General features: G+C 62.7%; 1 protein-coding gene and 1 long non-coding RNA gene across 3 annotated transcripts; one reads left to right on the top strand and one right to left on the bottom strand.

Annotated features, from left to right (window-relative positions):
- Window positions 1-17: 17 nt before the first annotated feature.
- GRK2 (G protein-coupled receptor kinase 2) lies at window positions 18-19424 on the top strand. 2 transcript variants are annotated; one of them, XM_049642641.1, is made up of 21 exons: window positions 18-244; window positions 10550-10626; window positions 12411-12484; window positions 12597-12698; window positions 12821-12895; window positions 13021-13082; window positions 13812-13863; window positions 14138-14229; window positions 14619-14718; window positions 14813-14891; window positions 14982-15112; window positions 15401-15495; window positions 15570-15677; window positions 15877-15943; window positions 16224-16324; window positions 16867-16933; window positions 17013-17108; window positions 17329-17491; window positions 17648-17784; window positions 17895-18008; window positions 18120-19424. In XM_049642641.1, exons 1-21 carry the CDS (start codon window positions 132-134, stop codon window positions 18282-18284), a joined length of 2070 nt encoding a protein of 689 aa, XP_049498598.1. In that variant the 5' UTR covers window positions 18-131; the 3' UTR covers window positions 18285-19424. The 2 variants fall into 2 exon arrangements, with proteins under 2 accessions (XP_049498598.1, XP_049498605.1); XM_049642648.1 differs by lacking the exon at window positions 18-244 and adding an exon at window positions 9544-9634.
- On the bottom strand, window positions 7229-9332 carry LOC125930689 (uncharacterized). Its single transcript, XR_007460215.1, has 2 exons — window positions 9259-9332; window positions 7229-8501 (listed from the first exon to the last, which is right to left on the bottom strand). It is a non-coding gene; the product is annotated as an uncharacterized LOC125930689 (long non-coding RNA).
- Window positions 19425-22174: the final 2750 nt, after the last annotated feature.

Genomic DNA, 22174 nt, shown 5'->3' with positions numbered 1-22174 from the left:
AGCCGCGGGCGCCGAGCGGGGCCAGGCGGGCGGCGGCGCCCGAGGCCGACGGAGCGGCCGGGCCGGGGCCGAGCGCGCCGAGCGGAGCGGAGCCGAGCCGAGCGGCGGGAGAGGCCGCCGCCGCCGCCAAGATGGCGGACCTGGAGGCGGTGCTGGCCGATGTGAGCTACCTGATGGCCATGGAGAAGAGCAAGGCCACGCCGGCCGCGCGCGCCAGCAAGAAGATCCTGCTGCCCGAACCCAGGTGAGGCGGCCGCCGGCCGGGCCCGCTCCCCGAACCCGGAGCCCGCGCGGCCCCAGACCACCCCGCCGCTGGCCCCCGGACCCCCCCCCCCACCCCACCCCAGTGCCCCGTGCCCCGGCCACCGCTCGGGGCTCGGCCACCCCGACCCGACCCCGCGGCCCCAGGCCCAGTGCACCTGAACCCGGGGCTTCCCGGCCCCGCCGGCTCCCGGGGCCGCGCGGTGCCCCCTGCCCCACTGCCTCCCTTCCCTTCGTACACGCTGCCTGCCCTCGCCCCCGGCGGCCCCGCGCTCCTGCCTTCTCCCACAGGGGCCCCGTGCTGCCCTTCATGCCCCTCCCGGCAGCCCCTGGTCCCCGTGGGGTCCCCTCCTCTACCTGCCACCGGCCACCTGGCCTGACTACATCCCCCATCCCTTAGCTTTCCCGACTCCCGGCACCCCGCCTTGGGGCTGCAGCACCCCCACTCCTAGCCCCCTCTCTCTGGTCGACACTTGCGTGAGGTTTTGCGGGAGGTTTTGCGGGAGGCGGCAAGTCTTCCTGGTCTTCCCCCACCCATCGGGAGGGTCCCTGGCTGGGGGGGGGTTTTAAGAGTGCTTGGGGGGCGGGGGGGGGGGGGGGGGGGGGAGCAGGGTGTGGCGCGCGAGCCCCAGCCCAGCGGGGGAGACACCCGCCGCCCCTCTCCCCTCCGATGCCTCCTCTGGCGGCCCTGCGTGTGGTGTCCCGTGGCTGCTGTTTGCCAGAGGATATCCCGGCACCTCTGCAGCAGCTGGACCGCGGCTGCCGCCTCTCCGTGAGACTATTGATGTCACCGCACCCGGTATCAAAGTTGAAACTGTTCAGGATGTAGGCACGTTCTCTTCAGGATATGGACCGTTGCTGAGGTTTGGCCAGCATTTTATGGCTTCTAGAGTGTTTTCCCCTTGCGTGAGCCGCACTGCAACCTGTCAGCAGGTAGGACAGGTACAGTTTTGTCTCCACCGCACGGGTGGGGGAGCAGAAGCCCCGGAGGTGAGCGGCTCGCCCTGTGTCACAGGTAGTCCCGGCTGGCGCCTCGCCACCAGATCGGGGCTTCTGGCTTCCACGTCCACGTCATGGCTACTGCTCAGGCCTGAGCCGGGGCCTGGCTGTTCTGCATCTGCGACAGCTGTGTGCCCACCATGATTGCTCATGCCTGAGAGCTGGCGTGCTGGAAGCCTGGCTGGCCTGGGAACCTGGGCCTGTCCTAGCTGTCATGTGACTTTGGGCAAGTCCCTTCCCCTCCGCTTCTGGGCCTCGGTTTTCTCATCTGTGAAATGTGGGTAGCGTGAAATAAGGGTTGTGACCCCATGGCGTCCTAAGCCTTTGAAGCAGAACGCAAAGCTGTGGGGAGCGCCTTGGCTACCTCTCCAGCACCCTTCTCTGTGCCCTGTTCACTGGGTTTCGGATTGACTGAACACCAGGCCTGGGAGAGGAAAATTGGTCTGCATTTTGAAAAGGCCGTTAGGGCCCGTTTTTTCTAAGACATTTGCAATCAGATTTCTCAAAACAGGAACCAGGCTGACTGTCAGCTGGGGGCTGTCCAGGGAGCAGCGACAGTTAGAACAAAAATGAGTTCAGAAATGACAAAGCCACGAGGGAGGAAACGGGGGGGAGTCAGCCTCTGGGGCTCACAACGGCTCTCCTTGGTGGCTGCGGCCTCGAGACCCTCCTGCAGGTTGGGGCTCTGCAAAGTGTCAGGCAGAACCTTTTCTGGAACTCTCTGTGTTTGGGTAATCTCTCCCCAGAATGCATCGCTCCCGATGGGGCCCCGCCTTGGGTTGGCCCTGCAGGTGTTAGAACCCTGAGAAACGAGATGTTCCTTTTTTCCTGTCCCCTTTACCATCTGTGGTAGTGACGGTGCTGATAGGAACGATGGCGGAAATTATAACAATTTATTATTTATTATGACATCTGTCATCTCAGTTGATCCAAAAACCAACCTGTGAAGTTGGCACGGCCATGCCTCACATGTAAGCGGTTGCTCAGGAAATATCAGGACCGGGTGATGTCTGGAACCAGGCTGTGAGTTTTAGGGGAACAGCAGGAGACCAAGACCCAGGTGTCATGGCTTCTCACAGGGGGTCGCCATCCAGCAGCACAGCGTTGGACAGATGCACCACCGCTGTGAGATGGATAGAGGCTCTCGCAGCGCCTGTCGGTGCCCTGAGGCCAGGCCTCTCCTAACGGAGGACATGCCAGCCTTTGCTTTTATGCTTCGCACACCTGGTGGGTCGGATGCCTCCTGCCCTGGAAGGTCACGATGACCGTGTCTTACATTTGCCTAGCGCTTCCCAGTTTGCAAGCTAGCTTTTACTCCAGCTGATTCTTTCCACAACTGTGGGAGAGCAGGGCCCCGAAGGTGGTATTCTCCCGTTTAATATTTGAAGCAACTGAGGCCCGGGAAGGGGAGGAGACTTAGTCCCAGGGGCGAGCTGGAATTTGAACTCAGGTCTCCGGACCCCCTGCTGTGCTTCATTTCCTCCACACAGCGCTGTACCCCCGCTGCTCTCCCGTCTGGCACCCCTCATCTGGGTCGCCGTGGTCTGGGGGTTGGCCTGGAAGCAGCGGGACACAAGGCCCGGCCCCTGCCCCGTCATCTGGGACAGAATGGAGCCGCTCTGACAAAGCTAGGACGCGGAAGAGGCAGCTCCTGCCTGGGGTCACGTCTTCCCCTCACCCACAAGGTCAGGGTCGGGAAGAATGGCCGTGGTTCGTCCATGACGAGATGCCATTTGGAGACGTTCCCACCTTGGGGTGGTCCGTCTTGGCAGCCTGCCTGCAGCTGGTGCCCAGGTTGTGGCTTGGCCGGGAGCTGGGGCTGGCATCAGCTCTGACTCGTCAGGGCTAGGAACAGGAGCTGTTGGGCAGGCACAGTGCCACTTTGAGTTGGCACAGGGTCCTCCCCTTCTGTCACCCTATAGAATCCGAGGGAACAGACCCATTTCTCGACCTCCTCATGGAAGGAGGCAGTGTTGTGTAGCCGGGAGACAGGAGACCCGGCTTGTGATCCTGCTGCGATCCCAGCATGTCCCTTTTCCTGACTGCACCTGTCTCCGTGTCCCCTTCAGTAAAGCCAGGGCCCGCCCCCCAGGGATGACCTCGCAGTGCTCCTTCAGCCCTCGGGCCTGTGGTCTGTGCTTCTCCCCGATGGAGCTGCTCTCCCTCCACCAGCAGCGGTCCTGTAATTACTGTCATTTGCTTAATATGACCACGGAGGCCGGGTGTAATTAATCTCTGGGCTCCTGGCTCAGGAGCCTCGCTCAGGCGGTCCCGGGAGATGCCCCTGCCCTCCCTGGTGACAGTGGCAGCCCCAGCAGCAGATTGTCGGAGCCGGGTGCCTCTTGCAGCCTCCCATTTTCTCAGCTCTTTCCTGGTCCCTCCCCCACCATGGATTTCCTCCTTCCTGCCCTTTTCTGGCTTCCCTGCCTCCCAGACCGGGCCACTCTTCCTCTGCTTCTTCGTTCCTGTTAACTCTTTGCCTCCAGGACTTCCTGCCCACGATTTGTAGGGGGGGGGGGGGGGGCAGGGAAGGGGTGCAGGGGAAGCTTTCCTCCCTTCCTCCTCCACTTCTCCATCACCAGCAAAACGCTGTTTATTTCCAGCCTTTGTCCCTCACCCAGAACTTTCTACCCCAGCGGTAGCTCTCCTCCTCACTCCCACACCCCGCCAAACAAGGTGATCTTTTCAGCAGTCATTCCCTCTGGGCCTTTGAAGCCCCTCCTTTGCTCAGGAGTGGGTCTCTGGGACGTCTGTTCCCACCTGCGCTCCTCTCCAGGCCATGGGGTTTCGCATTTTTGCCATTAAGTTGCTTGCCCGCCCTCCCGCTGTTCCCTCAGTAAGTGGATTTGAAGGGAGCATGAGCATTATGGGTTGGAATCTGTGCAGGGGAATCTGGGCTCTGTCAAACCAGGAATAACGTGTCCTATTAATGCACGATCAATCCCTAGTAGTAAATTCCCGGTGACGTCAGGTGTAGGCACTCTGCAGCGGCGCTTCCTCCCCGCCCCGGGCACCCAGGGGCTGCGCGCGCACGGCTGGTGCTTCCAGGATATTCTGCTCCTGCCTCGGAGCAAACAGCCAACGCCAGGAGCACGTGAGAGTCTTTGAGGATCGCACAGCCTCCCTCACACCTGCCCCTTCCTCCTGTGGCCCCAAGGGGCCACTGTGCTCTGTTGGTCACATAAGACAGAGAGTTGTACTCAAGTTATCGCTGATCTGTTTCAAGTAAGAGATACTGAAAATGACGTGTTTGGCTGCAGCTTTTTTCTAAATAACATTCCTTCTCTGCATCTCTGCTGCCTCGAAGGGTAGCATCTGTGTTGGCAGAGGAGCAGGGTTTCAGAAGCGGGTTTTCTGGTGTAAAAGTGTTAGCAGCTGTGTCTCTGAGCGGGGCATTCTCTGACTCTGGAGGCCACCCAGGTCGGGGTGGACAGCCCCTTCCTGGGAACCACGGGCCACGGGGCCCCAGAACTTTGTTCTTGGTGCGTTTTAACATAATGGCAGTAAAGTGCAGGGTGTGGTACTCAGGTCATGTTAGCATAGAAGCCGTGACATGTGACAAGGCCGCCAGAGAGCACCCCCCCCCCCCCCCCCCGCACATCCCGCAAGGAGCCACGTTGTGGCCACCGCACTGACTGTTGGGAGCCTGGGTGGCTCGGGCGTTTGCGTGGGGGGGGGGGGGGTGCTTGTGTGCGTGCCACCTAGTGCGCATCTTTTTCTCTTCCCTGGGCTTGGCCTTTCCGGGTGGCCTTCAGGGTTGGTCTTTCCCACTTGGTATGCGGCCCTGTTCTCGAGCTGAGGACACTGAGCCCCAGGGCAAGTCATTGAGAAATATTAATAAGAAGCCCCAGAGGACTTCCTCCTCCTGCTGCCACCTCAGTGCCAGGTTTCCTGGAAATGCCACAGAGGAGCCGCTGCCACAGCCACAGCCTCTGCTCCGCTGGCTTGTTCACTGTCCTCTCCCAGAGCGTGGCTATTCAAGGCGTGGCCGTGCCAGACCCACCAGGCCCTGCCGCCCCCGTGCCATCCTGCACCGTCCTGGGCTTTCGCAACTCTGGCATCCCGGTGACACCCCGGCCTGCCAGGTGCCAGCCGAAGCTGCCCGTAGCCCGCCGGGCTCCCGGGAGAGATGCTACCCGCTGCCCACAGCACTGGCAGTGGACGGAGGGGGAGGCAGCCGGGGTACAAGTCCGGGGTCCTCTGCAGAGGTTGCAGGGGGAGGCCCCTGCCTGGCGAGTCGCCTTTTCTCGGGGAGAGTTGGACATTTTCTGGCTGCTGTCTCCATGTGGGATGCTGGGCAGGCCACTCAGCTTCTAGCCTAGATCTCCTCACCATCAAAACAAAACAAGCGTGTTTGCCCCCAGCCCTTGCTGTCCCTCCTAGTCCGCACGAGCTGCCGTCTGTGACCCTGTGTGGGAGTCGTCTGTGAGGGCCAGGATCGGTCTCTGTGCCACAGAGCAAGGGACCTTGCCTTTCTTCTGAACCATGTGGTTCCAGAAGGCACCGGAAGTTCTCCCCCACAGCCCTCACCCCCTTCCTGCCTGCCTGCCGTCCTGTCACCCCTACCCACACTCCGGGCTGCGGGGGAGGACGCGCTCTCCCCCTCAGTGTCAGGCTTGGCCTGCTCCTGGGAGCAGCTGGGGCCAAAGCGAACAGCCCTGGCCGTAGGCCGCAGGGTCCGGCAGCTCCCTGCCAGACAGGGCAGGCCCTCCTGCCACGGGGCCCTTGCTGCTTCATCAGGGGCTGGTATCAGGTTCTGCCCCCCCCCACCCCCCCACCCCCCACCCCGGGTCCTCAGGCTGATGAGCATGAGTGTGTGAGGCTGGTCTGTGAGCCACTCACCTGGCCCCAGCCCTGGTCAGAGCTCGCCAGTCAGGAGGCCTGGCAGCAGGCGGCACCCTCTGAGGATGTGGGAGGGTGTGGGGCAAAGACCCAAACGAGACCAAACGGCTTATGATCATGTTCTAGAAGAGGTGTGGTCTGGGGGATCCCAGCGGGAGGGCTGCCTCCAGGAGGGGAGCTCTCACAGCAAGGCTGGCGTCTTAGGACAATTCTGCTGTGTCCTCTCAGGCTCTCTATTTTTTTATTTTATGTATTTATTTTATTTTTTTGAGAAATTTTTAAAAGTTTATTTATTTTGAGAGAGAGAGAGAGAGAGAGCGTGCATGCACACACACACACACACCCACACACACGCATGAGGTGGGGAGGGGCAGAGAGAGAGAGGAAGAGAGAATCGCAAGCAGGCTCTGCACTGACAGTGCAGAGCTGGACTCGGGCCTCGATCTCACGAACCGTGAGATCATGACCTGAAACCAAACCAAGAGTCGGTTGCTTAACCGACTGAGCCACCCAGGCGCCCCCTCTCGGGCTTTTCACCTGGCCAGCGCGGTGGTGACAGTTCAGAAATTTGTTGACGTCCTCATTTCACAAGTGGGACAACTGGACGGTTAAAGTCTGTGATTTGGCCTGGCCTCCTCCACGGAGGGGACTTGGGGAGAGCCGTTTGGAACTCAGGCGTGGGTGTCCCCCTGACCGCAAGAGCCAAGGCAGCCAGGGGCCCTTCCCCAGAGAGACTGAGCGCCTGAGGGTCCTTCTGGCGGGGAGGATGCAGGCGTCTGGCTCTCCTGACAACCCAGAGTTGATCGGGGAGCCACGTGCTCCTGTATATCGGACTTGTTGGCCTGGGTGGGGGCAGAAATGCTGCTCTGGGCTCGTCGCCACCCTAGACTCTGCCAGTATCAGGGAGCGGGTGTTGCAGATGAAGGTGACCCAGCCCAGGAGGCCACCACTGCTGCCCGTGCCAGCCTGTATTTGCCACCCGGCGGGAATGTGCCCCATAACACGTTTTTCTAAACTACAGGCTCCCTTGGCCACCAGCCCCATGAGAACAGACAGGAAACCCTAATGCTGTCGCTTTGGGGGCCTTCCATTCAAGGCTTTGCTCAGTCCAATCTTGTGTTTGGATGGGGGGGGGTTGTTTATTTTATTTAGAAAACTTTTTTTTTTCTTTTTAAGGAAGAAAGTGAAGTGCTGTGGGCTGGGAAGAGAGGCGTCCCATGCAGCTCCAGAGGGGGGAGGCGGGGTCTGGCCACCGGTGCCCCACTTTCTGCTCTCTCCTGGGCTGACCCCACAGCAGAGCCGCCGGGAAGGGAGAAGGCTGGGCTGCAGGCTGGCTCCCTCGTCCACGGGCCCTCGGGGAGAGGGCATTTCCCTGGAGGGTCCGGTTCCCAGCCGTTCTGGGGGTCACCGGGTCCTGTGATGGGAAGCGGGGGGTGTTCCCATCACGCTGCCTTCCCTAAGCTGCTGTCAGCCACGCTGGTTCCCAGGAAGCCAGATTGGGGCTCAGGGGGGCTTCCCATCTGGACCTGAAGCATCTGGACATCATCCCTCTTGACTGCAACTGACCTCCATCTGACCACTCACCTCCGTGGGGGATTGACATTTTGTGATTCCCCCGCCCCCCACTTTATTACCTTGTCCATCCCCTTCCATAGACCAAAATGTCCCCAAACACAGGATTTGGGTGCAGACATGGCGTGCCAAGAGCTGAGCCAAGGGGTGGTGAGGATCCAGCCTTCCTGTTCCACCTTACAGGTGAAATCCAGGCACTTGGCCCTTACGGAGCCCCAGGTTCCGAGCCCCTAACTCCTGGCTGCCTGGTCTCAAGACCCTGCCGGCCCTTCGCTGCCTTGCACTGGGCCCTGGCTGCTCTGCTGCACCCCAGCACGCCCCTGGCCTGCCCTCCTGTCCTCCAAAAAGGAGGTCCTAAGCTCTCCCTCACAGGAAATGAGGGGCTCTGGTCTCTGGGCTGCAGGCCCCAGGACAGGTGTCTCTAGTTTCTGCCGTGTGTGAGCACAGAGCGGGCCTTGGAATCAGGCCTCGCCTCCTGAGTGCCTGTGAGTCTCTGTGGGTCCCCTGGGGCTGGGGAGATGTGTTCTTGGTGGTGGCTGGTGGAAATGAGCTGACGTGTGACAGTCGGGAGGGGAGACGGTGGCGGCCTGGGTGAGGACCACATCCTGGCCTCAGAGCCCCTGTCCACTGCAGAGGGCATCCTTGCTTTCCTGAGGGAACCAGCTCTGAAGTGGCCACCACTTCGGCGTGGGGCCACCAAGCCACTGGCCCTCAGCTGGGAGCTCCGCTCTCGTTGGTTGGAGTCGCAGGATAGGGACACGGGAGGGCTGTCCTGGTCATCAGCACCCTTCTTGCTGTTGGAGGAGGTCACGGCATCTTCCAGCCTTCTAGGGTGGGGAAGCAGAGGAGGGAGTCATTTAGATAGCTCTGAATTCTCCTATGTTATCTTGCGTGGCCTTTCCTTGTGTGGCTCAAACTCGAGCGGAAGCCTGGGGGGAGTGGAGCCTGGGCTTCCGCTCAGACCGTCTCAGAAGGAGAGTGCTGAGCAGAAAAGGGCAGGAGTCCCCCCGCCTCCGAGCACAGGCCCAGCGGCTGGGCAGCGTCCGTGGGCCACACTGGCCCTGCCTGGAACGTTCTCACCTCAGACACCTCTCTCGTGGGCCAGACCATTGCAGGCCTGGCCTGCCGTCCCGCTGGCCTGGTCAACTCCTCTGCCTGCCCGATGGCCTGAGCCTGCTCGCACCCAGCCCTGTTTCTTTCCCTTCTTACTGGCCGTCCCTCTAGTGTCTCACTACCCGGGCTTCCTCCTGTGGGGCCTCCAGCGGACTCCACCTTCCCCGGCTGAGCTTCCCAAGCGTCCCTAGCCGAGCTCCCTCCTGCCTGGGATAGCCTCTTGCTCACCTTGGCCGGGTCTTCCCCTGCTTGTCCCCACATCCACCCACCTGCCCTGGGCTTTGCCACCTGTTGACATCCTGTTTGCACGGAGGAACCCAGTGAAGTTCCTCCTCCACACAGCCTCTCGTGATGACCCAGAACACTCTTCCCTTCCTGAGTGGGTCCTGTCAGGCTTTGTCACACACTGTGTCATGTCTTAGAGCCACGCATGCGGAACTTTCCTGCCTGGAGGTCAGGGGTACGTGGTACCTTCCAGTAGAAAACGGCAGCAGACCCTGGTGACCCGCGCTGGGCTCCAAGAGGGATGCAGGGCCACAGAGCCCAGACTTTCTCATTCTGGTCCTCACCAGCTGCGACGTCTTTTGTCGGTGGACTGCCGGTGGCCCCACATATCCTAAGGGCCTTGTGAGCATTGCCTGGGCTCAGGTGTGACTGCGCAGCTTGGTCCCCGGTACAGGCAGCTAAGAGTGTTCCTCAGGAGCCTGAGCCAGTGGAGGCGTGACAGGCAGGCTGGCAGGGCTGGTGTACAGGTGACCCAGGAGCGGGGAGGAGGGGACGGCAAGGTCTGTCTCGGGCACAAAGGATAGCCCCGTGTCGCTTGCCCAGACAGCCCTTGGTGTTGAAGGTGAGCTTTCCGGGTGGGGACCGTTGGGTTGGGCTTTCCATGGTCACAACGGCCAGCCTCTCCCTTGCTGCCCTCCCAAGCAACCCAGGGACAGAGGGGCATGTTTCTAATTCAGATGTTAGGAACACAGGAGCTGGGGCTTGGTTTTTGTTTCGTCTTGCTATTACTGTGTAAAAAACCTGAGATACAATTCACATAACATAAAATTCATCATTTTAAAGAGTGCGGCCCAGTGGGTTTTAGTACAACTCTCAACCTACCTAATTGGGCAGCTCTCACCCTAATTCCAGAACATTTCCATCACCCCCAAGAAGAAACCCCCTACCTGTTGGCAGTCACTCCTCTTCTGTGCCCCAGCCCCTGGCACCCACTAATCTGCTCTCTGTCTCTGTAGATTTGCCTGTTCTGGACATGCGACGTAAGTGGCGTCATAGAACTGGGGGTCTTTTGTGACTCTCTTTTTTTGTCTCGCTGCGTGCTAGGGTTCATCCATGTCGTAGCATTTCCGTATATCAGTGCTTTGTCCCACCTTATGGCCGAGCAGTATTCCGTGGTAAGGATAGGCCCCATTTTGGTTACCCATCATCTGCTGATGGTGAGGCCCGGCTTTTTAGGCCCCATTTTGGTTACCCATCATCTGCTGATGGTGAGGCCCGGCTTTTGAGGTTTGGCCAGGTTCCCGAAGCCAGCATGAGGCAGTACTGGGACCGGACTTCTGAGCAGCCACCTGCTGGCCACCCTAGCTGTTGGGGACAGAGCCCAGGTGGGCAGGCCCGGACTGGTAGTTTGCCTTCTTGGAGGGAACAGTGACATTCTGGATCCCGGGGGGAAGAGGCAGGGCCAGCAGGCCTGGCAGGAGCCCCGGGGGCTCCGGCTCACTGAGGGCACCCCCCCCCCCCCCCCGCTGTCTTTCAGCATCCGAAGCGTCATGCAGAAGTACCTGGAAGACCGGGGCGAGGTGACCTTTGAGAAGATCTTCTCCCAGAAGCTGGGTGAGTACGAGGTCTGCCAGCCCCAAGGACTTCCCGCCACCGTCCAGCTGCCCCGGGCCTGGGGCGAGGGGGCAGGAGGACCCTGAGGCCGCTCTCCTGCCCCCACCCCAGCCGGCTGGCCTCTGTTCCCTCCCTGGAGGTCTGGCCTCCCATCTGATGGGGCAGGGTTGGGTTGTGACGGGAGCGTCCCCCGGGGATGGTGACCCACTGTGCCTCCCAGCCCCTGGCGGTCAGCCCTGGGAGCCCCGTGAAGGGGGTGGGGGCCCAGCAGTCTTCCAGGGCGGCCGGGGAAGTTCCTCCTTTGGGTTTTTGTTTTTGAGAGTTGCAGCTTCCCCTTGGCGCAGGCACAGCTGCTGCGGGGCCGTTGGTAGAGCTGACAGGAAGGGGCGGGGCCCTTCCTGTGGCGCCTGCCGAGCTGTGGTCTCCCGCCCCCGCCCCCATGGGCCCTCTTTGAGAGCAACCTGCTTCAGCGGCCCCTCGAGCCTCCTCCTCCTCCAGTGCCCTGGTTTTACAGTGCCGCTGCTGCAGCACTGGCCCACGGGGCGAGGTTGGGTTGGGGTGGTTCCCGGGAAGCAGGCTTCAGGCACACACAGCTCTGGTTCGGCCTTCCTGAGAGGAGAGCAGGATCTCAGCTCTGAAGTGGGAGTGGCCTGGCCTGGCCTGGCAGGACCAGGCACTGGAAGTCAGTGTTGGGGAGCCAGTGCGTCAAAAAGCACAGCTTGGGTCGGCCCCCTGCCTGTGCTGTGTGACCTTGGGCGCGTGGCTTTACCTCTCTGAGCCTGTTGGTGTCCTCACCTAGGAATTAGGACTCAGAAGCCTTGCTGCCCGGGACTGTTGGAAGGCCAGATGAGTTGGCCTCAGTGAAAGCCCCTTGCCCACTGGGAAACCCAGGTCACGAGTGACTCAAAGGCCAGGCCGCCTTTACCAGGAGTGACGGCTGTGTGCTGTGCCGGAGGTGTCCAGGCAGTGCCCCCAAAGAGGCATGGAAGCTATCTAGTGCGAGACTGGTCACCCATGTCAGGCTGGAGGGAATGGGGACTGCCCTTACTTCCCCCTTGCTCTCCAGGGCTGCTCTGGGGCCGGGCCTCGGGCCCCCATTCCCTGGGAGGGGTGAGGCCTGGGAGCCCTTCCCATAGCCTGTCCCGCCTCTTACTTTCCCCAGTGGCCTCGTGCCCTTCGAGGCCCCACCCCCTGGCCTGTCTTTCCCAGCGCCTCCCAGCGGGTAGTAGAGCCGAACCTTCTACTGACAGGCCTCCGCCGGTGGCCCACCTGACAGGCCTCCGCCGGTGTGTTTCTGCAGCTGTTCCTCAGGGCTGCTGTGAGAATCGGCCAGATACAGCGGGGGCACGATATGGGGCGTCCAGGGAGAGGGACGTGGGTCCCTTGGGAGGCTGCCCTCCTCCTGCCCGCCATGCTCTGGCCTGACCCAGGTGGCTCTGCACCCACACAGCCCGCCCAGTGGGGTGCGGTGCAGGCCCTAGACGGCAGGGAGAGGGCGGGGAGCCGGAGTCAGCCTCTGCTTCGCCAGAGCGCCCGGAGCACCCATCACGTTCCAGCTGACATCTGGGGTTCTGGGAGACGGGCACCCCTCAACCCGAAACTGAGAATCTTCAGCTGGTGACAGCTTTGGGGGCCGCCTCGTCCTGTCCCTGCCTGGGGCAGAGACCACCTCGGCTGCCTCCTTGGCCAGTTCTGCCCAGGGAGCCCCAAGCCCACGCCGCCCGCCCTGATGGGAAGGCCAGAGAGGGGCGTGGCCCCGTGTGACCCAACACACTTGCTTTCAGGGTACCTGCTCTTCCGAGACTTCTGCCTGAAACACCTAGAGGAGGCCAAGCCGTTGGTGGAGTTCTATGAGGAGGTGAGGCCCCCGCTGCCTGCAGAGAGGGGAGAAGGTTGGGCTGCTTTCGTTCAGTCTCTAAGATGCCTGCTATCGGTGCCTCTGTGTCACCCGTGGGGATCTTGTCCTCTAGATCAAGAAATACGAGAAGCTGGAGACAGAGGAGGAGCGCTTGGCTCGCAGCCGGGAGGTCTTCGACACCTACATCATGAAGGAGCTGCTGGCCTGCTCACACGTGAGTGCCGCGGCCAGCCCGTCCCTAGGTCTAGACCCCAGCGCCGGCCCAGAGCGGCCTGGGGTGTGGGCAGGGATGCAGGGGCCCTGCAGAGGATTCACAGCCACCTCTGTCTTCTGCAGCCCTTCTCGAAAAGTGCCACTGAGCACGTCCAGGGCCACCTGGTGAAGAAGCAGGTTCCTCCGGATCTCTTCCAGGTGCGTGCTGGGCTTATCCCCGCTGCCTCCCTGCCCAGCCAGGGGCACCCTGGGACCGTTGAGGTCACGGAGCCTGGCCGGCTCCCAGTCTGGCTCAGTCACCAACCTCCAGCTTCTCCCCTTAGCCATACATTGAAGAGATTTGTCAGAACCTCCGAGGGGATGTGTTCCAGAAATTCATCGAGAGGTGAGAGCAGAGCATATGCGGGAGGGGCAGGGGAGGAAGAGGCAGCTCTGAGAAGGGGTGTGGATGGTGTGGAGGAGAGAATCCAGGCAGGCGGGTGCCTGGGCCCCGCCAACGGCCCCATGCAGGGACTCCTGAGAAGTGGGACAGGCTCCTAGCCACCACCTCCTCCACAGTCCCACCCTGTCCTTCTTAGTGCCAGGCATCTCCGAGCCCCAGGGGATTCTCCGGGGTGTGAAGGACCACCTAAGTGTCATTCCTTCTCATGGACTGTTGAGCACCTTGCTGGGCCCATCTATGCTGAGAAGCGTCAGGGTGGCACAAAAGGACACACCGTCTTCTCCTGTGGCCCCCGTGGCCAGAGCTGGCCTGGTGGGTGGGAGTTGCAGGCAGATTTCAGCGTAATGTGAGCAACAGCTTTCTTAGGGTCCCAGCTGCCAGGCAACGGAGGGGGAGTGTCACGGGGTGAGTGCTGCGTCACTAGAGGTGTACAAGCAGGGATGAGATGAGCATTGTCAGCGATACAGTGGGAGGAAGTCCAGGTCAGACCGGAGGTCCTCTTTTCTAAGCTTATCTGAAACCCACTTGGGCCAGCGCTACTCCCGGGAGTCCAGGAGAGGACAGCTGAGGTTCGGGACCCCAGACAATGGCAGTGGTGTGGGGTAGGCTCGCACCCAGCATCATTTTGCCCACTTTCTGAAGTTCATCTGAGCCCTGGTTCTTCTCTTACAGCGATAAATTCACACGATTTTGCCAGTGGAAGAATGTGGAGCTCAACATCCATGTGAGTGGGCCGGGTGGGCATGGAAGACTGCTCCCTCCCTTCCACCCTTCCCAGGGAGCTGGGCACCGAAGCTCGGCCAGGGCTGGGCGGGTCAGGGGAGCCTGCCCTTCAGCCCCCAGGGCGGTGGCTGTGGGCTCGGTGCCAGGATCCCAGTGAGGGTGGCTCAGGGCAGGTAAGTGCATGGCGAGGGTGGTCCCGGGCCTGGGACTGGCCCCCCCGCTGCCTGGGTGTCTCTGCCCTGGGTGCTCTGACCCTGCTTGTTGCCGCCCCACAGCTGACCATGAACGACTTCAGCGTGCACCGCATCATCGGACGAGGGGGCTTCGGCGAGGTCTATGGGTGCCGGAAGGCCGACACGGGCAAGATGTGAGCGCCAGCTCAGCCAGTGTCGAGTGGGATGCCTGAGGGAGGGGAGGGCCCCCTGGGGGTGTGCATGGAAGAGCCGTGAGGGGATCGGGGCCCCCAGGTCCTACGCGGGCAGGTCTCTGCAGAGGCTACTGTCTCCCCCCTTTCCGTGTTGGTGCTGCCGCCCCCCACAGGCCCCCAGAGGCCCCGCCTCACCAGTACTCTCTCCTGCCTTCTGTCTTGCCTCGTCTCAGTGTCCAGTTCTCACCGCAAGAGCCCTGAGGGCTTGCCCCCCCCCCGCCCCCCATGGACCGCCCCCCCAGACACAGCCCTGGGCTCTGCGCCGAAGGGGGGTGGGGGCCGGCCGGCCCCCCCGGCCCCCCCCCCCCCCCCCCCGCCCTTCCCACCAGGTACGCCATGAAGTGTCTGGATAAGAAGCGCATCAAGATGAAGCAGGGGGAGACCCTGGCCCTGAACGAGCGCATCATGCTGTCCCTCGTCAGCACTGGGGTGAGCCAGGAGGGCCCGGGCGGGTCACTGCAGCAGCCTCAGGTCCCGGAACCGTGCTCGGCCTCTGCTGACCTGGCCTCCCATGCCCTCCCAGGACTGCCCGTTCATCGTGTGCATGTCGTACGCATTCCACACGCCGGACAAGCTCAGCTTCATCCTCGATCTCATGAACGGTGAGTGCGCGGCCTGGCCCCCTGGTGGGCCGCGGGGCTGGGGGCTGGGACGGGCAGCTGAGCGCCACCCTGCGGGGCTGCCTCCCTCAGGCGGGGACCTGCACTACCACCTGTCCCAGCACGGGGTTTTCTCCGAGGCCGACATGCGCTTCTACGCGGCCGAGATCATCCTGGGCCTGGAGCACATGCACAACCGCTTCGTTGTCTATCGGGACCTGAAGGTGAGGCTCTGCCCCGCCCTCCCCTCCGCGCCACTGGCCCGCCTGGCCCACAGCGGTGGCGTTCTGGGACAGAGTCGGCTGGCTGCTCCCTTCTTCCCCGGCCCCCCTACCCAGCCATTTTCTGGACTCCAGTTGCAACTGGGGAAAGGAGGGGAAGACCCCACCCGGGGCCTTGTCCCTGGACACCCACAACACTCCAGGGTGAGGACAGTGACCTAGCTGGCATCTTGCCTGGCCAGGCCCTGTCCTGAGTCACCCTTGAGGCTGCTCACTGGGCTTCCCCCACAGCCAGCCAACATCCTTCTGGACGAGCACGGTCACGTGCGCATCTCAGACCTCGGCCTGGCCTGCGACTTCTCCAAGAAGAAGCCCCACGCCAGCGTGTGAGTGCCCGGCCCCCCACTCTCCCTTCCCGCACCCTCCGCCAGACTCTCTCATGGCCTCCTTGCTCCCACAGGGGCACCCACGGGTACATGGCCCCTGAGGTCCTGCAGAAGGGCGTGGCCTACGATAGCAGCGCCGACTGGTTCTCCCTGGGCTGCATGCTTTTCAAGTTGCTGCGGGGGTGAGTGGGCCCTCCCCGGCCGGCGGGTGGGACGGGACAGGGAAGAGCTCATCCCTAGTCCAGGTAGGTGTCTAGGGGAGGGGGGCTACAGCTGCCTGGGTGTCAGGGCGGCACCATCCCTGGCTTTGGATGAGGATCGTTGTCGCTCCCTGCCTCGGTTTCCCCATTCCTATCCTCTGACCTTGTGCTTCTTGCCCAGGCACAGCCCCTTTCGGCAGCACAAGACCAAAGATAAGCACGAGATTGACCGCATGACATTGACGATGGTGAGTGTAGGGAGGCTGGGTGGAGTCCATGGGGGGCGGTCACCGTGGGGATGGGGTCTCCTGTGCGTGTCAGGGTCATGGATTCTTGGTTCTCACCAAATAACAACAAACTTGGGCCACTCATCCTTACTCTGGCCTCCTGCCCCAGAGGCTTCCCATCCCTGTGTTGTCAGAACAAATGTGCCCGTTGGGGCAAATGAGGAAGCTGGGCCCTGTCTTTCCCTGTGCCGGGGGCCAGGTCCCATCCTCGGACCCTGCCAGTGTCCACTCCTCCCCGCAGGCTGTGGAGCTGCCCGACTCCTTCTCCCCCGAGCTCCGTTCCTTGCTGGAGGGGCTGCTGCAGAGGGATGTCAACCGGAGACTGGGCTGCCTGGGTCGAGGGTGAGTGCCCGGGACCAGGGCCAACTGTCTCAGGCCCTCCCTCCCAGGCCCTGGGTACTTGGGCATGCTGCTAGGCTAGCCTGAGGATGAGGGCTGTGTCCCGTCACTGGAGCCCCCTCCTGGTGCCAGCCTCTTTTGAGGGGTTCACGGGTTGGGAGATGGCCAGCCCCATCCAGTGTTCTCAGGGGACGGGGCTGCCTGGCGCACAGCTGCCGGAGCTGCTGGGGGACCGGCTTCCAGAAGGGCCCCTGTAACAAACGCGGCGGTGATAATGATGATGGCAACAGCTTTTTGTGTTTATTAAGCATTTACTAAGTTGTTGGGCACGATGTCGCAAGACTTACAAATGTGAAAACTCCCAACGGCCCTATGATGTGGGGACCGTTCTCCCCATTTTCGAGATGAGGAAACAGGCTGAGGTTTAAGGAACCTTCCCGGGGTGGCAGAGCCAGAGAATGGCTGGCTGTAGCAGGAGTTAGCCTGGGCCACCTGCTCCGGCGCCCAGGCTTCGCCCCCGCCTGATGACCCACATCTCCCCACAGGGCCCAGGAGGTAAAGGAGAGCCCCTTCTTCCGCTCCTTGGACTGGCAGATGGTCTTCTTGCAGAAGGTACCAGCCTGGGGCAGGGCCAGGCGGGCGCCCTGTAGCCCCTGCCTGGTGCTGATGCCCCGCCTGTGCTCTGCTGCAGTACCCTCCCCCGCTGATACCCCCTCGAGGGGAGGTGAACGCTGCTGACGCCTTCGACATTGGCTCCTTTGACGAGGAGGACACAAAAGGAATCAAGGTACCGGGCCCGGCCTGGCCTCTCACATGAGCCCTGATCCTGGCCTGCAGGGCTCTGTCAGCCGCTGGGCCTCAGGCTCCTCCTCCCCAAACGTGCCTGGGAGGGTGGGGGGCCGTGTGAGACCAGACCCCCCCCCCCCGCCCCCCCTGCCTGGGAGCCCTGGGGCTGGGCAGGCCTGTGGCTGATGGATGGATGTCCCTGCCCCGTCTACTCGCTGAAGTTGCTGGACAGTGACCAGGAACTCTACCGCAACTTCCCCCTCACCATCTCGGAGCGGTGGCAGCAGGAGGTGGCGGAGACGGTCTTCGACACCATCAATGCCGAGACCGACCGGCTGGAGGCCCGCAAGAAAACCAAAAACAAGCAGTTGGGCCACGAGGAAGGTGAGGGTTCGTAGCTGCCGTGGGCGCCCACCGGGCAGCTTGGAGATGAGAAATCGGCTCAGGCTTCGGAAGGCCACCGAGGCCAGCGGGTGGCCGAGCCCAGGATCCGGCCCCGGGCGGGCCGGGCTGAGCGCGCCTCTCACTCTCTCGCGGCAGACTACGCCCTGGGCAAGGACTGCATCATGCATGGCTACATGGCCAAGATGGGCAACCCCTTCCTGACGCAGTGGCAGAGGCGGTACTTCTACTTGTTCCCCAACCGGCTGGAGTGGCGGGGCGAGGGCGAGGCCCCGGTAAGGAGCGGGCCGGAGCCCGCGGGCGCCGGAGGCGGGGTGAGTGCCCGGGCCGCCAGCCCGCGCCGCATCCTCACCGCCCCTGCCCGCCCCTCCCGCCCGCCCTGCAGCAGAGCCTGCTGACCATGGAGGAGATCCAGTCTGTGGAGGAGACGCAGATCAAGGAGCGGAAGTGCCTCCTTCTCAAGATCCGCGGCGGCAAACAGTTTGTGCTGCAGTGCGACGTGAGTGGGGCCAGGGGCCGGCGGCGGGGGGTGGGGCGGGCTGGGAAGGGAGCCTCGGGCACCCAGGCCCCCCACCCCCCCCCCCCGGCTGACGGCCCCGGGTGCCCGCAGAGCGACCCTGAGCTGGTGCAGTGGAAGAAGGAGCTTCGGGACGCGTACCGCGAGGCCCAGCAGCTGGTGCAGCGCGTGCCCAAGATGAAGAACAAGCCGCGCTCGCCCGTGGTGGAGCTGAGCAAGGTGCCGCTGGTCCAGCGCGGCAGTGCCAACGGCCTCTGACCCGCCCGCCTTTTATAAACCTCTAATTTATTTTGTCGAATTTTTATTATTTGTTTTCCCGCAAAGCGGAAAAGGTTTTATTTTGTAATTATTGTGATTTCCTGTGGCCCCAGCCTGGCCCAGCCCCCAGGGGGGGCCCGCTTGCCTTGGCTCCTGCTGCCACCGACCCAGCCACTGTCCGGCCGCCCTCACCCCGACGCTCCAGGGGCCTCCCCTCCCAGTGTCTTCCTGTGGGTGGGAGCAGGGGGCGGGGGGGGGGAGGGGAGCAGCAGCCCCTGCAGCCCTCCTGGCCCTTCTCCAGGGACGATGCCGCACCGCGTTGTGTCCCCTCAGGCTCTGTGCCCACAGCACAGCGGGGTGGCCCAGCGTCCCCCACCCCAGGGGAGGCCGCAGCACAGGGATACTACTTGAATTTTCCCACCGAAGCCCCTCCTGTGACAGGGGCACAGTCCTGCACTGTCCTGTCCTCCAGCCAGTCGGTGGAGGAGGGGCCCATTATCTCCCTGACCCCAGGGCCCGGCCACAGTGACTCGAGCTCTTGTGCCCCTGCCCAGGAAGAGCCCCTGTATCACTGGCCGCCTCCATTCCCACATTGCCTGGACACTGAGGGACTCTGGCATTGGCAGCAGGTGCGGCTGCCCTCCCTGCGGTCCCCCCCTCCCTCCCCCGCCGCCGAGCGCCCAGGCTCAGGGACCACAGAAAGGCAGCTGTGGGTTGTGTCACACTGGCCTAGCCTGGCCCTGAGGTCCCCCGCCCCCCCTGGGCTGGGCGAGGCCTCATCTGCCCGGGACCATAGGTGGCCAGCCTTGACGGGCCGGGCAGCACAGTGAGAGGGGCCAGGCGGGGCCAGCCCTCGCCACCCTGGGCTGGTCAGTGTGCCCCCCCCCCCCCCTGGGCTGTCCAGCCCCATAGCCCCACGTCCCGTCAGTGCCACTGCCCACAGGGCGCCACCCTGCCCGCCGCATGCCCCCTTGTGCCAGTCGCGCTGCCGTGTGTGGTGTCGCGCCCCCTCCCCCTGGGGCTGGGTTGGTGCACCCTCCCTTCCCATCTACTCCCGGGGGCGCTCCTTTGCCGATTTTTGAATGTGATTTTAAAGAGTGGAAAATGAGACTATGCGTTTTTATAAAAAATGGTGCCTGACTTGACCGTGTCCGATTCTTTTGTGCCCAGTGACCATTTTCAGCCGCCGCTGGGCTAGGGCCTGAGGGGAGAGGGTATTGGTGGGGCCAGGTCCCCTCTGCTGCCACAGCGGGCATCAGGGCCAGCCTGCCTTGGCCCAGTCCCTCCCCGGGGTAGGGCGGGGGGCTCCACGCCTCCTCTCCCGCCCCACCGGCTCATCCTCCCACACAAGGGGAAGCAGGAAGAGGGGCTTGGTGTCACATCTGGACTGATCGGCCGAGCACCTCAGCTCGCCAGGCATTGTGCTGAGGACACCCTTCGGGCAGTCAGGCACCTCTGCCCTTGGGGTCACGCAGTAGCCTCTGGGCCCTTGGACCGCTCTGGCTTTGGCCTTCCCTCTTGCCCCGCTGTGCAGCCCCCCAGTAGGGGTTCCTGCGGCCTGAGGGATCCCCTAGCATTTGGTCTCTACCCGGAGGCTCTGCTCAACCTCATTTTCCCCACATACTTGCCCTACAGGCCCCTGTGTGGTGATGCTGGTTGCTGCCCCTTGCGTGCTGGACTCTGCTGGGCAGGGCTGAGGGGCCCACAGCCAGAGCACAGCACGGCAGGTGGAGAAGGAAGGCTGCTGGGGGTAGAGGCTGAGACTTGGGAGGGAAAGGCCTTTGAGCTAGGCCTGCAGCACTGGGGTGGGGTGTTGGGGAGGATGTTCCTGATGGAGGAAACGGCCAGGCAGTCAGGAATGCCTCAGGTTGGTAGGAGCACTGTGGGAAGGAGCCAGCCCGGGAGGCCCTGAACACTAGGCTAATCCTGGCCCAGAGCCCAGCGTGCACTTAGTGATGAAGTTGGAAATGGACGTGGGGTCTGAACTTGGCTAGGCTCTGGGAAGTCCCTTGAAGGCTCTGGACAAGCTGCATGATGAGGGCCGGCTGTAGAACAAGTCACTGATTTCCCAGCACATGATGCATGGAGGGAGGCAAAGGATAGGAGGCAGGGAGGCCAGATGGGAAGAACATTGCCCACCAGGAATGGGCTGCACTTGGGGACGAGAGAGGTAGGAGTCTGAAAGGGCACACAGGGAGGTCTGGGGCATGCTCAGCCTTAAAACAGGCAGTGAGTGCAGCTTGGGGAAAGAGGGTGAATGTGACCAGATCTGGTTTTAGTAATGCTAATGGGATAGCATGGGACACCAGGCATAGAGATGTCCCATGAGAGTCCCATGATGACTGATGAAATGCAGTCCTCCGGGTGGCATCAGGGTGATTAGAAACAGGCTTTCAGGTAGGGAGAAAGAAGCCCGACTTGGGGGTTGAGAGGGAGAAGGGGTCCTGGAAAAGGGTTGAGAAGACAATGGAATTAGGATTCACAGGCTGGTGGGGAGTTGTGTTCAAGACTGCAGAAATCAGGAGAGGCTGGGCCTGAGAAGTGCTGTTAGATTTGGGTTGAAAAGGTTGGGAGAGGGAGGAGCCCCTTTCAAAAAAGGTGGAGGTGAGAGAGGGCTGCGGCGGGGTGGCCAGCAGGGCCTGATGTAGAGTTCCGGACCTTCAGACGCCTTTGAACTGCTAGAGAACCAAGGACATCACAGTGACCCGACAATACCACAGGGTGGGGTGGCCAAGTGATCCCAGATAGCACAGGAGCCACCTGGCCCCAGTGAGAGGGCAGGGTGAAAATGGCAACCTGACCCTCCCAGCCCAGAGATTCAGCTCAAACTTCTAGGTTAGAATACGTAGTCAGTCATTTTACAAACCGGGAGACTGAGACCAGAGGATCAGCCTTGGCCAAGCCTGGCGGCTGCCTCACCATCCACCAACACCAGATCCCAGCCTAAGTCTAGGGTAACAGTGCCAGAGTTCAGGCGGCTAGCTGAGGCCTGCACCCTAGTTCCGGTGTGGGTTGAGGGACCGGCCCTGATTTCGAAACTCTCCTTCCTTTCCTGACACTGGCAGCAAAGTGCAGCCTCTGCAAAAGGGATCTGTGCGGTGGGTGAAGGCAGCCATTTACGGTGGGCAGTCCACCAGGAGAGGTCTGACTCCAGCCAGGCCCACTGCCCCCACTCCCCAGTACTCTCATCCCTGACTGCGGTGCCCCCGCGGGGCGTCTCCCCGCATGGCTGGGCCCAGCCCATGGTGTGGCGACCACTAAACACTGGCCTAGGTCCCTGGGGAAGGTGCTTTACGCTAAGCTGGCCAGCAGTTAGGGACATCTCGGAGGCGACGGCAAAGGAAGCCAGGCTCCCCCAGCTCACCCGCCCTTACAGGCATAGTCGGTACCCGCGGCGGGTAGGAAAACCCGGGAACGGGCGGACGGCAGCGGGACAAACGCAGATAACCCAAGGACAGGAGGACCACTGCCCGCTGAGCACGCACGCGCACATGCGTGCGCACGTCCCGGGGGCCCAAGCTCCGCCCCTGATTGAACCGCCCCGCCCCCGGACTCCCTCCTTCCTTTTCCGGACCCGCAACCCGGGTCTGAGCTGGACCTGGGGCGCCCCCTGCAGGCTGAGGGCGGAGCCGTAGTCAGGCCCAGCCCGCCAGCCCGCCAGCCCGCCAGCCCGCCCCTCGCAGACCCAGGCCCGGCTGAGGCCAGGGTCCCGCAGACGCGGGCCCCGGCTCCTTCCCCGGCGCGCGCGGCTGCCAAGGTGACTGGGCAGCGACCACCCCCCCCGCCGGCCCCCCGCGCGCGCGCGGGCCCGGCTGCGGTCGCCATGGCTGCGGGAGGCAAGGGGTCGCGCGGCCCGACGCCCCGCCCCGCCCCAGCGAGCCCCGCCCGCG

This window comes from Panthera uncia, chromosome D1, assembly GCF_023721935.1.
Source record: "Panthera uncia isolate 11264 chromosome D1, Puncia_PCG_1.0, whole genome shotgun sequence".
Taxonomy (NCBI): Eukaryota; Metazoa; Chordata; class Mammalia; order Carnivora; family Felidae; genus Panthera; species Panthera uncia.
The sequence above is the reverse complement of the archived record's forward strand: the minus strand, read 5'-3'. Positions and strand labels throughout refer to the sequence as shown.